The sequence below is a fragment of the Dendrobates tinctorius genome, unplaced genomic scaffold, assembly GCF_039654945.1.
Source record: "Dendrobates tinctorius isolate UK_male_01 unplaced genomic scaffold, ASM3965494v1 ptg000349l, whole genome shotgun sequence".
NCBI lineage: Eukaryota > Metazoa > Chordata > Amphibia > Anura > Dendrobatidae > Dendrobates > Dendrobates tinctorius.
Window position 1 is genome coordinate 1,007,785 of NW_027362015.1, and position 16,790 is coordinate 1,024,574.

Consider the following 16,790-nt stretch of genomic DNA (forward strand, 5'->3'; position numbering starts at 1 on the left):
AGCGGAGGAACAGTGTGACAAGTGCATCTGATGAGAGCTGTCTGTGAGCGGAGGAACAGTGTGACAAGTGCGTCTGATGAGAGCTGTCGGTGAGCAATCCGTCACACTGTAATTACACACATCCATTTATTATGATACATTGGAGGTGTTTATTATTGTATAAGGTGAGTAGATAAATTAGATGATTAATATATTTATGTTCTTAAAATTATGATATTCTGTTCTTGTTGATTGGAATAGTTTTACCAATGAGGAGATCCATCAATCAGTTCAGTGATGCACAAATGCCGGTTGCGCACATGCTGGCTACACTAAAGCAAAAATAACTCCTAGCATCCCCACAAGTTTCGCCTAGCCAGGCTTCCTCAGGGGAGGGTTAGGTCACTTCACGGGGGATTCTGCTCTTCTGGCACTCGGCATATCTGCAAATGGAGTCCTCAGACTATACTTGCAAACTGCAATAGTGAATAGCGCTCTGTCCTTCCTCAATCCTGCTGTGCTGCTAGACAGTACTGCTCAGCCATATATAGAGTATTGGTGTACTGAGGAGAAATTACACGTCGATTGTGAGGTTTTCTGTTTTTAAACTGGTGAAAATGGAAGATGGAGGCTAAATCAACGTTCATGAAAAAAAAAAACACATTTCATTTTCATGTCCCAATATTTTAAAATTCTGTGAGGTACCTGTGGTATAAAGATGATCATCACACCAGCAGATAGATTCCTCCAGGTGTCTAGTTTCCAAATTGGGATCACCTGTGGGGGTTTTCCACTGTTAAGCCATATCGGGGGTCTCCACAAACGCGACGTTGCGCCTGCTCTTGATTCCAGTTAATTTTGCGCTCAGAGTCAAACGTCAGTCCATCCCCTCAGCACTGCCGTGTGCCCAAATAGTAGTTTTCCCCCACATATGGGGTATCTGTGTCCTCAGGAGCGTTTGCAATACAAACTGTATAGTGCACTTTCTCCTGTTACCCTTGTGAAAATCTAAAATTTAGAGCTAAAGCAACATTTTTGTGATAAGTAAAATTTTTATATTTTTTTTCCCCTTATATATTGCTTAATTCCTGTGAAGCTTTTGAAGGGTTAATACATTTCTTGAACGTAGTTTTCAGCACCTTTTAGAATGGCGTCACTTTTGGGTATTTTCACTGGTCAACTCTTAACCCATATAACTTCCTAACTAAAAAAAAATGTTTTAAACATTGTTCTGATGTGAAGTCGACGTGTGGGAAATGTGACTTATACAAACGCAAAAATTATCCTCCTGAATTTACCACCATCATGAAGTACAATATGCCCAAAAGACCCACAATCGCAGGGACGCTCCGGAGCCAATGGCACATAAAGTGAGACGGGGCAGGAAGATGAAAACGGACTGGGTGTGAAGGGGCTAATCACGTGATGTCATAGATGGAGAAGAGTTACCTGGTAGGTAGGACACACCATATTAGCGATGGGGCCGCCGCTGATCATTCCCCCTAGACACACCATATTAGCGATGGGGCCGCCGCTGATCATTCCCCCCTAGATACATTGTATTAGCGATGGGGCCGCCGCTGATCATCCCCCCCAGATACATTGTATTAGCGATGGGGCCGCCGCTGATCATTCCCCCTAGACACACCATATTAGTGATGGGGCCGCCACTGATCATTCCCCCCTAGATACATTGTATTAGCGATGGGGCCGCCGCTGATCATCCCCCCCAGATACATTGTATTAGCGATGGGGCCGCCACTGATCATCCCCCCTAGATACATTGTATTAGCGATGGGGCCGCCACTGATCATCCCCCCTAGATACATTGTATTAGCGATGGGGCCGCCACTGATCATCCCCCCTAGATACATTGTATTAGCGATGGGGCCGCCGCTGATCATCCCCCCCCACATACATTGTATTAGCGATGGGGCCGCCGCTGATCATTCCCCCTAGACACACCATATTAGTGATGGGACCGCCACTGATCATTCCCCCCTAGATACATTGTATTAGCGATGGGGCCGCCGCTGATCATCCCCCCAGATACATTGTATTAGCGATGGGGCCACCGCTGATCATCCCCCCCAGATACATTGTATTAGCGATGGGGCCGCCACTGATCATCCCCCCTAGATACATTGTATTAGCGATGGGGCCGCCGCTGATCATCCCCCCCAGATACATTGTACTAGCGATGGGCCGCCGCTGATCATCCCCCCCAGATACATTGTACTAGCGATGGGGCCGCCGCTGATCATCCCCCCCAGATACATTGTACTAGCGATGGGGCCGCCGCTGATCATTCCCCCCCCCCTTAGATACACCCTATTAGCGATGGGGCCGCCACTGATCATCCCCCCCTAGATACATTGTATTGGCGATGGGGCCGCTGCTGATCATTTCCCCCCCAGATACATTGTATTAGCGATGGTGCCGCCGCTGATCATCCCCCCTAGATACATTGTATTAGCGATGGGGCTGCCACTGATCATCCCCCCTAGATACACCATATTAGCGATGGGGCCGCCGCTGATCATTCCCCCTAGACACACCATATTAGCGATGGGGCCGCCGCTGATCATTCCCCCTAGATACACCATATTAGCGATGGGGCCGCCGCTGATCATTCCCCCTAGACACACCATATTAGCGATGGGGCCGCCGCTGATCATTCCCCCTAGATACACCATATTAGCGATGGGGCCGCCGCTGATCATTCCCCCTAGACACACCATATTAGCGATGGGGCCGCCGCTGATCATTCCCCCTAGACACACCATATTAGCGATGGGGCCGCCGCTGATCATTCCCCCTAGACACACCATATTAGCGATGGGGCCGCCGCTGATCATTCCCCCTAGACACACCATATTAGCGATGGGGCCGCCGCTGATCATTCCCCCTAGACACACCATATTAGCGATGGGGCCGCCGCTGATCATTCCCCCTAGACACACCATATTAGCGATGGGGCCGCCGCTGATCATTCCCCCTAGACACACCATATTAGCGATGGGGCCGCCGCTGATCATTCCCCCTAGACACACCATATTAGCGATGGGGCCGCCGCTGATCATTCCCCCTAGACACACCATATTAGCGATGGGGCCGCCGCTGATCATTCCCCCTAGACACACCATATTAGCGATGGGGCCGCCGCTGATCATTCCCCCTAGACACACCATATTAGCGATGGGGCCGCCGCTGATCATTCCCCCTAGACACACCATATTAGCGATGGGGCCGCCGCTGATCATTCCCCCTAGACACACCATATTAGCGATGGGGCCGCCGCTGATCATTCCCCCTAGACACACCATAAACTGTGTTCCAAATTATTATGCACAAAGAGTTTCGGAGTGATAAGGTTAGAATGTTTTTGTCCTTTACACTCATTGCTGGTGATGTGTCAGGCTCTTTATATCACTGAGAGCAATTGCAGATTCCTGTGCACATTAGTTTGGCCGGTGTGTCCAAATAAAGGCAAGACTACTGAAGAAGGCTGTTCCACATTATTAAGCAGCCAACATTTTTTGCCAAAATGGGAAAGAAAAAGGATGTGTCGGCTGCTGAGAAGCCACAAATTGTGGAGTATTTAGGTCAAGGCATGACTACAATCAACATTGCCAAGACCCTTCATCGTGATCATCGCACAATCAAGAAGTCTGTCGCTGATTCCCAGCACACACGTGTGCGGCTGATAAGGAAACATTGAGGACTCTTTCCAACAGGCAATTGCGTCAGGTTAAAAGAGCAGCTGCAGAAATGTCTTGTCATAGCAGCACACAAGTTTTTGAAGCTGCTGGTGCCTCCAACGTCCCCCGAACAACAAGATGCAGGGTCCTTCAGAGGTTTGCAGCTGTGCGTAAGCCGTCCTGTCGACCACCTCTATCCACTGCACACAAGCAGAAACGGCTCCAGTGGCCAAACGAGACATGAAGACCGATGAGTGCCGTGCAACGCTCGATGGTCCAGATGGATGGAGTGGAGGATGGCTGGTTGATGGACACCCCATGAAAACACGGCTAAGGCCTGTTTCACACTTCCGTTTTTTCAAATCCGTCAAAATCCGTTTTCCGTAAAAAAACGGATCCGCCATTTTTTTGCAGGATCTGTTTTTTTTGTCCCATAGACTTCCATTACGGTTACCGCGGATCCGTCAAAAAAACGGATCCGTTTTTTTAAAAACGGATCCGTTGGCATCCGTTTCCGTCAAAAAAACGGAAACGGATCCGTTTGACGGACACAAAAACGGAAGTGTGAAACAGGCCTAAGGCGCCAACAAGATGGAGGTGGAGTAATGTTTTGGGCTGGAATCATGGGGAGAGAGATTGTCGGCCCCTTTAGGATCCCTGAAGCAGTAAAGATGAACTCCATAATCTATGTGGAGTGTCTAAAACAGCACTGCCTGCCATGGTTCAAGAGGAAGAGCCGTGCTTTCCGCAGCAAGATCATTGTCATGCCTGATAATGCGCCGTCTCCTGCTGCAAATAACACATCTGCATCTCTGGCTGCTATGGGCATAAAAGAGGGCAAACGTCTGGTGTGGCCACCATCTTCCCCTGACCTCAACCCCATTGACAACCTCTGGAGCATCATCACAAGGAGCGTCTATGATGGCGGGAGGCAGCTCACATCTAAGCAACAGCTCTGGGAGGGGATTCTGTCCACAGGCAAAACAACTGAAGCACAAACCGTCCAAAACCTGACAAATCCAATGGACGAGAGAGTTCAGAAGCTTCTTTCCAAAAAGGGTCCTATGTGCAAATGTAACATCACCGAGAAGAAAGGTTTGACTTGAAAACTGTTTGATGTCATTGTTATTAGCGATGGGGCCGCCGCTGATCATTACCCCCTAGATACATTGTATTAGTGATGGGGCTGCCACTTATCATCCCCCCCTAGATACATTGTATTAGTGATGGGGCCGCCGCTGATCATTACCCCCTAGATACATTGTATTAACGATGGGGCCGCCGCTGATCATTACCCCCTAGATACATTGTATTAACGATGGGGCCGCCGCTGATCATCCCCCCCCCATCACTGAGAAGAAAGGTTTGACTTGAAAACTGATTTCATTTTGTAATAAGCTGATAATGCTTATCATTTCACAACTGACCATTTTTCTGTTCAAAATAAAAAGGTTGAAAACTCTGCTGTGCATAATAATTTGGAACATGCATTTTGAGTGTTATTTTTAAAAATATACTGTTTTCATAGGCAGTTTGTTCAAAAACATTACAATTATACTAGAATATTAGATGACTGGAAAATAACAATGACGGCAATTCATAGAGGGAATTTACAGAAAATAGGAGGAAATAGTTTTTGCATAATAATTTGGAACACAGTGTATTAGCGATGGGGCCGCCGCTGATCATTCCCCCCTATACACAGTGTATTAGCGATGGGGCCGCCGCTGATCATTCCCCCCTAGACACACCATATTAGCGATGGGGCCGCCGCTGATCATTAAACTAGAACAACATGGGAAGGGAAGCAAAAGACCAGAAAAAGCCATACACCTGACAAATGCTATTGAGAACTCTGCTATTAGAAGTGGAAAGGAAGAACAAAGACGAAAGAATCTAATTAATAAAAATATTGGAGAAAGAGAAACCAATCACAAACTAAAATGTTTCCATACTAATGCACAAAGCATGGGCAACAAAGAAGGAGAATTGGAACTACTAACACAGGAAAAGAAATATGATGTCATTGGAATCACTGAGACTTGGTGGGACAATACACATGATTGGAATACAAGACTAGAAGGATACAACTTATTTGCAAGAAACAGACTTGATAAACGAGGAGGGGGTGTCGCATTGTATGTTAGAAACGCGTATATCTGCACAGAGATTGAAGCTTCAGAGACTGGGAGTTCTGTGGAAACTGTTTGGGTAAGAATACAAGGACAGAACAATGGAAAGGACACCATTGTAGGCATTTACTACAGGCCGCCTGTGCAAGCTGAAGCTATGGATGAACTCTTTATGCATCAAATGGCCAAGTTCTCCAAAAAATATGACATAGTTGTCATGGGAGATTTCAACTATCCAGACATTTGTTGGGAACCTCTCTCAGGCAAAACTAACAGGTCAAGGAAATTCTTATCCTCTCTTGCTGACAACTTTATCTTCCAAAAGGTAAGGGAGAAAACAAGGGGAACTGCTACTTTGGATCTAATCCTTATAAACAGGGAGGAAATGGTTGAGGAGGTAAAAGTGGCTGGGACCCTAGGAGGTAGCGACCATGCTATTTTAGAATTTTGGATAACTAGAGGCGGAAGACCTGTGAAGACTCAGACGTCAAGGTTAGATTTCAGAAAGGCAGATTTTAAGGGATTCAGAAAGAGAATTGGAGGGATCCAATGGCTGGATATCCTTAAAGACAAAAATGTCCAGGAAGGATGGGAAATCTTGAAAAATGAAATTCTCAAAGCACAGTTGTTAACAATTCCGAAAAGAGGGAAGAATAGGAAGCAGTTAAGGAAACCAGGATGGATGAACACAGAACTTAAGCACATGCTAAAAAGGAAGAAAAAAATGTTTATAAAATGGAAAGAGGGAGGCATATCTAAAGAAGAATATAATGCTGTCTGCAGAACCTGCAGGGCACAAATCAGATTATCTAAAGCTGAAAATGAATTGAGGCTTGCAAGAGATGTCAAAAGCAATAATAAAGGATTTTGGGGATATGTCAAAAGTAAAAGAAAAGTCAAAGATGCCATAGGATTTTTACAGGATGAAAATGATGAAATGGTAAGACAGGATGTTGAGAAGGCTGAACTTTTAAATTCCTATTTTGCATCTGTTTTCTCTCAGAAAGGAAATGTAACATCAACTGTTATTCACTGTCCTATTAAGGGAATAGAAGAATCCAGGATATCTATAAACAGAAAGATAGTGAGGAAACACTTAGCTAGCCTAAATGAATTCAAGTCTCCAGGTCCAGATGAATTACACCCCAGAGTACTGAAGGAGATAGCAGAAGAAATTTTTGAACCCCTCTCTATAATCTTTGAAAATTCTTGGAGAACTGGAGAAGTGCCAGAAGACTGGAGAAGAGCAAATGTTGTTCCTATCTTCAAAAAGGGGAAGAAGGTGGACCCAGGTAACTATAGGCCGGTGAGTCTGACTTCTATACCAGGAAAGATCTTTGAACAAATTATTAAACAACATGTATGTCAATACCTGGATAAGAATGAAGTGATTAAACAGAGTCAGCATGGGTTTGTAACTAATAAGTCATGTCAGACTAACTTAATTTCCTTCTATGACGGTATCACTGATTGGGTGGATCAAGGAAATGCTGTAGATATAGTATATCTTGACTTCAGCAAAGCATTTGACAAAGTCTCTCATACAATCCTTATTGAAAAAATGATTAAGTATGGAATGGACAAGGCAACTGTTAGGTGGATTCATAACTGGCTTAGTGATCGGACCCAAAGAGTGGTCGTAAATGGCTGCACATCCAGTTGGAAGAATGTCTCAAGTGGGGTACCACAGGGCTCTGTCCTGGGCCCTGTATTGTTCAACATCTTTATCAACGATTTAGATGAAGGAATTGAGGGTAAACTGATTAAATTTGCTGATGACACAAAGCTAGGAGGGATAGCTAATACTAGAGAAGAGAGAGAGAGAATTCAAAAAGATTTAAATAAACTGGAGAAGTGGGCAGCAACTAACAGAATGGTTTTTAACAGGGAGAAATGCAAAGTACTACATCTGGGCAATAAAAATGGAAAAGGCATATATAGAATGGGAGGAATAGGGCTAAGTGACAGCACATGTGAAAAAGACTTGGGTATACTAATAGATCACAGACTGAATATGAGTCAACAGTGTGATGCAGCAGCAAAAAAGGCAAATGCAATTCTAGGATGTATTAACAGAAGCATACAGTCTAGATCACGTGAAGTCATTATTTCCCTCTACTCATATTTGGTCAGACCTCATCTGGAATATTGTGTCCAGTTTTGGGCACCACATTTTAAAAAAGACATCAACAAACTGGAGCAAGTTCAGAAAAGAGCGACCAGAATGGTGACCGGTCTGCAAACCCTGTCTTATGAGGAAAGGTTGCAGGATTTGGGAATGTTTAGTTTGCAAAAGAGAAGACTGAGAGGAGACTTAATAGCTGTCTACAAATATCTAAAGGGCTGTCACATTGTAGAAGGATCAACTTTATTCTCATTTGCACAAGGAAAGACTAGAAGCAATGGGATGAAACTGAATGGGAGGAGACACAGATTAGATATTAGAAAAAACTTTTTGACAGTTAGAGTGATCAATGAGTGGAACAGGCTGCCACGAGAAGTGGTGAGTTCTCCTTCAATGGAAGTCTTCAAACAGAGGCTGGACAGACATCTGACTGGGATGATTTAGCGAATCCTGCTTTGAGCAGGGGGTTGGACCAGATGGCCCAGGAGGTCCCTTCCAACTCTACGATTCTATGATCCTATGATTCTATGATTCATTCCCCCCTAGACACACCATATTAGCGATGGGGCCGCCGCTGATCATTCCCCCCTAGACACACCATATTAGCGATGGGGCCGCCGCTGATCATTCCCCCCCCCCCCCGGATACACCATATTAGCGATGGGGCTGCCACTGATCATCCCCCCTAGATACATTGTATTAACGATGGGGCCGCCGCTGTCATTCCCCCCCCCCCCCCCCTTAGATACACCACATTAGCGATGGGGCCGCCGGTGATCATTCCCCCCTAGATACATTGTATTAGCGATGGGGCCGCCACTGATCATCCCCCCTAGATACATTGTATTAGCGATGGGGCCGCCACTGATCATCCCCCCTAGATACATTGTATTAGCGATGGGGCCGCCACTGATCATCCCCCCTAGATACATTGTATTGGCGATGGGGCCGCCACTGATCATCCCCCCTAGGTACATTGTATTGGCGATGGGGCCGCCGCTGATCATCCCCCCCAGATACATTGTATTAGCGATGGGGCCGCCGCTGATCATTCCCCCCTAGACACACCGTATTAGAGATGGGGCCGCCGCTGATCATTCCCCCCTAGACACACCATATTAGAGATGGGGCCGCCGCTGATCATTCCCCCCTAGACACACCATATTAGCGATGGGGGCGCCGCTGATCATTCCCCCTAGACACACCATATTAGCGATGGGGGCGCCGCTGATCATTCCCCCTAGACACACCATATTAGCGATGGGGCTGCCGCTGATCATTCCCCCTAGACACCATATTAGCGATGGGGCCACCGCTGATCATACCCCCTAGACACACCATATTAGCGATGGGGCCGCCGCTGATCATTCCCCCCCCCCCCCGGATACACCATATTAGCGATGGGGCTGCCACTGATCATCCCCCCTAGATACATTGTATTAGCGATGGGGCTGCCACTTATCATCCCCCCCTAGATACATTGTATTAACGATGGGGCCGCCGCTGTCATTCCCCCCCCCCCCCTAGATACACCATATTAGCGATGGGGCTGCCACTGATCATCCCCCCTAGATACATTGTATTAGCGATGGGGCCGCCACTGATCATTCCCCCCTAGATACATTGTATTAGCGATGGGGCCGCCACTGATCATCCCCCCTAGATACACCATATTAGCGATGGGGCCGCCGGTGATCATTCCCCCCTAGATACATTGTATTAGCAATGGGGCCGCCACTGATCATTCCCCCCTAGATACATTGTATTGGCGATGGGGCCGCCACTGATCATCCCCCCTAGATACATTGTATTGGCGATGGGGCCGCCGCTGATCATCCCCCCCAGATACTTTGTATTAGCGATGGGGCTGCCACTGATCATCCCCCCTAGATACATTGTATTAGCGATGGGGCCGCCGCTGATCATTCCCCCTAGATACATTGTATTAGCGATGGGGCCGCCGCTGATCATCCCCCCCAGATGCATTGTATTAGCGATGGGGCCGCCGCTGATCATCCCCCCCAGATACATTGTATTAGCGATGGGGCCGCCGCTGATCATCCCCCCCAGATACATTGTACTAGCGATGGGGCCGCTGCTGATCATTTCCCCCCCAGATACATTGTATTAGCGATGGTGCCGCCGCTGATCATCCCCCCCTAGATACATTGTATTAGCGATGGGGCTGCCACTGATCATCCCCCCTAGATACATTGTATTAGCGATGGGGCTGCCACTTATCATCCCCCCCCTAGATACATTGTATTAACGATGGGGCCGCCGCTGTCATTCCCCCCCCCCCCTTAGATACACCATATTAGCGATGGGGCCGCCGGTGATCATTCCCCCTAGATACATTGTATTAGCGATGGGGCCGCCACTGATCATCCCCCCTAGATACATTGTATTAGCGATGGGGCCGCCACTGATCATCCCCCCTAGATACATTGTATTGGCGATGGGGCCGCCGCTGATCATCCCCCCCAGATACATTGTATTAGCGATGGGGCCGCCGCTGATCATCCCCCCCAGATGCATTGTATTAGCGATGGGGCCGCCGCTGATCATCCCCACCCAGATACATTGTATTAGCGATGGGGCCGCCGCTGATCATCCCCCCCAGATACATTGTACTAGCGATGGGGCCGCTGCTGATCATTTCCCCCCCAGATACATTGTATTAGCGATGGGGCTGCCACTGATCATCCCCCCCCCCCCCTTCGATACACCATATTAGCGATGGAGCTGCCACTGATCATCCCCCCCTAGATACATTGTATGAGCAGTGGGGCTGCCACTGATCATTACCTCCTTCGTATGCCATACAAGTGATAGAGGCGCCGCTGATCTCCCTATACATGCTTTTTCTATTGATGGGATGTACTTTCATGCTACCTATCGTGATGATGTAGGTATCGGGATCGGGGGGCATCGCTTGACTCTTCCTCACTTATTGCCTTTCTTTTAGGCTCCACAGATGAGACCGAATCCAGAGACCAGAGGGAAGGATGAGTACGAGCAGGACTCCTCAGATGAAGAGGTAAGATACTGCTAGGGAGGCTGCCATGTGATTGTATGAGTCAGCGAGGAGTCTGAAGGGAGGAGTCACCAGTATGATGGGAAGTGTGGACATGGTGGAGAGAAGAGCATTAATACCGCCAATGTGACACTGATTATCTTGTGACAATGCCGTCACTCTATGGTCCTGCAGGCGAACCGCAGTGCTCTGCTCAGCACTACTGGACCAGACTCTCCAGGTAAAGTGCAGTCTCTGGTCACTCTGTGGTTCCCCATAATCCCTTCTCAGGTGAGGGGTAAAGGAGCCCCGATCTGTGGTCACTATTTGGGTCTCCCCACTCTTTCATCTTTTTCCCTCCTCCCCTATTTTTCGTTCTGCCCTTTACACCCTCCTCCCCTATCTTGGGTCTGCCCTTTCTGTCCTTATCGTTGCATCCCCTCCTTCTTGTCCCCTGGCCCCGCTGGCCTCTTGGATCCCCTCCCCTATCCTTGGATCTCCTGTTTTCCTAAATCTTTGGGTCCCCCTATCTTTGCGTCACCCTGGCTCTGCTGGCCTCTGTAGGATCCCCCCCCTCTCTATCTTTGAGTCCCCAACTTTCCGCTGCTCTGGCCTCTGTGGGATCCCCCCTCTATCTTTTGGTTTCCCACTTTCCATCGCCCTGGCTCTGCTGGCCTCTGTAGGATCCCCCCTCTATCTTTTGGTCCCCCACTTTCCGTCGCTCTGGCTCTGCTGGCCTCTGTAGGTTCTCCCCCCTTTATCTTTTGGTCCCCCACTTTCCGTCACCCTGGCTCTGCTGACCTCTGTAGGAACCCCCCCCGCTTTATCTTTTGGTCCCCCACTTTCCATCGCCCTGGCTCCGCTGACCTCTGTAGGATCCCCCCTTTATCTTTTGGTCCCCCACTTTCCGTTGCCCTGACTGCTGGCCACTGTAGGGTCCCCCACTTTCGGTCGCCCTGGCTCTGCTGGCCTCTGTAGGATCCCCCCCCCTTTATCTTTTGGTCCCCCACTTTCCGTCGCCCTGGCTCTGCTGGCCTCTGTAGGATCCCCCCCCCCTTTATCTTTTGGTCCCCCACTTTCGGTCGCCCTGGCTCTGCTGGCCTCTGTAGGATCCCCCCCCCTTTATCTTTTGGTCCCCCACTTTCGGTCGCCCTGGCTCTGCTGGCCTCTGTAGGATCCCCCCCCCTTTATCTTTTGGTCCCCCACTTTCCGTCGCCCTGGCTCTGCTGGCCTTTGTAGGATCCCCCCCCCCCCTTTATCTTTTGGTCCCCCACTTTCCGTCGCCCTGGCTCTGCTGGCCTCTGTAGGATCCCCCCCCCCTTTATCTTTTGGTTCCCCCACTTTCGGTCGCCCTGGCTCTGCTGGCCTTTGTAGGATCCCCCCCCCCTTTATCTTTTGGTCCCCCACTTTCCGTCGCCCTGGCTCTGCTGGCCTCTGTAGGATCCCCCCCCCCCTTTATCTTTTGGTCCCCCACTTTCCGTCGCCCTGGCTCTGCTGGCCTCTGTAGGATCCCCCCCCCCTTTATCTTTTGGTTCCCCCACTTTCGGTCGCCCTGGCTCTGCTGGCCTCTGTAGGATCCCCCCCCCCCTTTATCTTTTGGTTCCCCCACTTTCCGTCGCCCTGGCTCTGCTGGCCTTTGTAGGATCCCCCCCCCCTTTATCTTTTGGTCCCCCACTTTCCGTCGCCCTGGCTCTGCTGGCCTCTGTAGGATCCCCCCCCCTTTATCTTTTGGTCGCCCTGGCTCTGCTGGCCTCTGTAGGATCCCCCTCCCCCGCGCCTTGGTTAGGAAGTTTTCAGCGGGGAGCACAATGTCTTTTCCAGCTGCTCAGGTAATGAATGAGCCCTCGGCTGCTGGCGCTGTCTCTCGCTGCCGTCTCCCCCCTCGCTGCAGAAGCTGAGTGTGACCCTGGAGGGGGGCGGAGGCGTTCGGTAGCTGCTCCTTGTGAGGTGCTCCCTCCTCTCCAGTACTTGGCAGCCCCTCGCCCCGTCCCTGCAGCTTCTAATAAAACTGGACTGAATTCTGGGCAGACTGCACATGAGCCGGACCAGCACATTAACCCTGAGGCTGCCGGCAAGGACTGAGCACTGTCTGGGGTCCTGCCCCTGTCAGCTCTGGTTAATAAGTGCCAGGACCTAATGATATGCAGCGCCACCTGCAGGAGAGGAGAAGGTACTGCAGCCAGATGGGGGTCTCCGGGTACAGAGTCCCATTACTCGCTTTCGCCCTCTGGGTGGCAGATCACTTTACATATGGAGCGATGCCAATCTCTGGACCATAGGGGGTCATCATTGCTGTTATGGACTGTCAGATCTCTGCTTGCTGTCAGTGTATGAACACTTTCTTATGACTAGTCAGGGGGGTTGGGGTCCGCCATAAGGGGTACATGGTCGCTGCTATCTGTGGTTAGGCGCCCCCATAATACTGACAGCTGCTATTATTTAGCCCTAACCCTATTAAAAGGACCGGACCTCTTGTTTCACTACTGCAGTGCCCGGGGAGGAGGGTGGCGCCTCGTCACACGGCCACCCCGGAGGAGGGTGGCGCCTCATCACACGGCCACCCCGGGGGAAGGGGTGGCGCCTCGTCACACGGCCGCCCCGGGGGGGAGGGTGGCGCCTCGTCACACGGCCGCCCCGGGGGGGAGGGTGGCGCCTCGTCACACGGCCGCCCCGGGGGAGGGGGTGGCGCCTCGTCACACGGCCGCCCCGGGGGAGGGGGTGGCGCCTCATCACACGGCCGCCCCGGGGGAGGGGGTGGCGCCTCGTCACACGGCCGCCCCGGGGGAGGGGGGTGGCGCCTCGTCACACGGCCGCCCCGGGGGAGGGGGTGGCGCCTCGTCACACGGCCGCCCCGGGGGAGGGGGTGGCGCCTCGTCACACGGCCGCCCCGGGGGAGGGGGTGGCGCCTCGTCACACGGCCGCCCCGGGGGAGGGGGTGGCGCCTCGTCACACGGCCGCCCCGGGGGAGGGGGTGGCGCCTCGTCACACGGCCGCCTGTATAGTGTCAGAGGATAGGCTGAATACATTGTAACAAACCCTCTGCTGTGAGCAGCATTGGGACAGGACTTCAGCCTTCGGATACAGTAGGGGTTTCTGTTCACTGACAGATGGCGGAGCTCCTGAGCGATGAGGCCTTTGCGCAGGTGGACGGCGGCTTTCACAGGTCGCAGAGGCTTTTGCGCCGTTTTCTGTCTGTGGAATTTTCTTGCTGGTGTCCAAGGCCCGGCCCTTCATCGAGCCCCACCTACCTCAGCTCACATTGTGTGGCACACCAAACTTCCTGACCGGGGGCCACAAGCAGATGACGGGGCCCCACAGTGACGCCACCTCAGCAGTGACTGTCTAATGCCTCTCGTGATGTGACGGGTTAATATTGGGGGCTGTTTTCCTCTGGCATTAAGGGGGTTAAAGCGTCACCTGCAGCGGGGAAAGCGGCCGTTCTTGTAAAGTGATCCGGGGGCTCAGGAAGGAGGAGAGTGGGGGGCGGATTATTGTCCCGTGGGGGGGAGATGAGGAGAGAGTGAAGTGTTCCAGAGGTGGCCGCTTCCTCCAGCCCCAGACAGGCCCGGGGGATCAGCGGCCCCCGCAGCTGCTGTCTGACACTCACCTGCTGCCAGTGCCGCCACTGAACTCTCATCTCCTTCACCTGCCTGCTTCTGGGTGTGCAGGGGTTAATTAAGGGCTGATCTGATCTGTGGAGCAGATGCCAGGCTGACCATTTACCCAGAGGTGACAGAAGATTTCAGGTTGAGTTGGCAAAAAATTGTTTCTGATACTCATGGCCCTTGCCTTTCTCTGGGGGGGCTGGAGCGGGTGGCATTTTCTACCCCAGCAGCCTCTCTCCTCTCCTCTGGGGGGCCAGCATGTGCGGCCTTTTCTGCCCTGCCAGCCTCCCTCTCCTCTATGGGGGGCCAGATCATGCAGCCCTTTTCTGCCCCATCGGCGCGCCTCTCCTCTCTTGGTGGTCGGAGCAGGTTACCTTTTTTCTGCCCTGCTGCTCACTCCTCTCAGGTTGGCCGGAGTGGGCGTCCTTTTCTGCCCCGCTGCTCACTCTCTCCTCTCTCTCCGAGGGGCTCGATTGGGCGTCCTTTTCTGCCCCGCTGCTCGCTCTCTCCTCTCAGGGTGGCCGGAGTGGGCGTCCTTTTCTGCCCCGCTGCTCACTCTCTCCTCTCAGGGTGGCCGGAGTGGGCGTCCTTTTCTGCCTCGCTGCTCGCTCTCCTCTCTGTCTCCGAGGGGCTCGATTGGGAGTCCTTTTCTGCCCTGCTGCTGGCTCTCTCCTCTCTGGGTGGCCGGAGCGGGCGTACTTTTCTGCCCCGCTGCTCTCTCTCCTCTCAGGGTGGCCGGAGTGGGCGTCCTTTTCTGCCCTGCTGCTGGCTCTCTCCTCTCTGGGTGGCCGGAGCGGGCGTACTTTTCTGCCCCGCTGCTCACTCTCTCCTCTCAGGGTGGCCGGAGTGGGCGTCCTTTTCTGCCCCGCTGCTCGCTCTCTCCTCTCTGGGGAGCCGGAGTGGGCGTCCTTTTCTGCCCTGCTGCTCACTCTCTCCTCTCAGGGTGGCCGGAGTGGGCGTCCTTTTCTGCCTCGCTGCTCGCTCTCCTCTCTCTCCGAGGGGCTCGATTGGGCGTCCTTTTCTGCCCCGCTGCTCGCTCTCTCCTCTCAGGGTGGCCGGAGTGGGCGTCCTTTTCTGCCCTGCTGCTCACTCTATCCTCTCAGGGTGGCCGGAGTGGGCGTCCTTTTCTGCCTCGCTGCTCGCTCTCCTCTCTCTCCGAGGGGCTCGATTGGGCGTCCTTTTCTGCCCCGCTGCTCGCTCGCTCCTCTCAGGGTGGCCGGAGTGGGCGTCCTTTTCTGCCTCGCTGCTCGCTCTCCTCTCTCTCCGAGGGGCTCGATTGGGCGTCCTTTTCTGCCCCGCTGCTCGCTCTCTCCTCTCAGGGTGGCCGGAGTGGGCGTCCTTTTCTGCCCTGCTGCTCACTCTATCCTCTCAGGGTGGCCGGAGTGGGCGTCCTTTTCTGCCTCGCTGCTCGCTCTCCTCTCTCTCCGAGGGGCTCGATTGGGCGTCCTTTTCTGCCCCGCTGCTCGCTCTCTCCTCTCAGGGTGGCCGGAGTTGGCGTCCTTTTCTGCCCCGCTGCTCACTCTCTCCTCTCAGGGTGGCCGGAGTGGGCGTCCTTTTCTGCCTCGCTGCTCGCTCTCCTCTCTCTCTCCGAGGGGCTCGATTGGGCGTCCTTTTCTGCCCTGCTGCTGGCTCTCTCCTCTCTGGGTGGTCGGAGCGGGCGTACTTTTCTGCCCCGCTGCTCACTCTCTCCTCTCTGGGGGGCCGGAGTGGGCGTCCTTTTCTGCCCCGCTGCTCACTCTCTCCTCTCAGGGTGGCCGGAGTGGGCGTCCTTTTCTGCCTCGCTGCTCGCTCTCCTCTCTCTCCGAGGGGCTCGATTGGGCATCCTTTTCTGCCCCGCTGCTCGCTCTCTCCTCTCAGGGTGGCCGGAGTTGGCGTCCTTTTCTGCCCTGCTGCTGGCTCTCTCCTCTCTGGGTGGCCGGAGCCGGCGTACTTTTCTGCCCCGCTGCTCACTCTGTCCTCTCAGGGTGGCCGGAGTGGGCGTCCTTTTCTGCCCCGCTGCTCGCTCTCTCCTCTCTGGGGGGCCGGAGTGGGCGTCCTTTTCTGCCCCGCTGCTCGCTCTCTCCTCTCTGGGGGGCCGGAGTGGGCGTCCTTTTCTGCCCCGCTGCTCACTCTCTCCTCTCAGGGTGGCCGGAGTGGGCGTCCTTTTCTGCCTCGCTGCTCGCTCTCCTCTCTCTCCGAGGGGCTCGATTGGGCGTCCTTTTCTGCCCTGCTGCTGGCTCTCTCCTCTCTGGG

At 52.6% G+C, this 16,790-nt stretch overlaps 1 protein-coding gene across 1 annotated transcript in view; it reads left to right on the forward strand.

Moving 5' to 3' along the window:
* The window catches only part of BOP1 (BOP1 ribosomal biogenesis factor), a 58,839-nt gene that overhangs the window by 9,978 nt on the left and 32,071 nt on the right, over positions 1 to 16,790 (forward strand). The window contains exon 3 of the mRNA XM_073562380.1: positions 10,906 to 10,977. Within this exon, the coding sequence (XP_073418481.1) occupies positions 10,906 to 10,977 (72 nt within the window). The remainder of the gene's footprint in view (positions 1 to 10,905; positions 10,978 to 16,790) is intronic.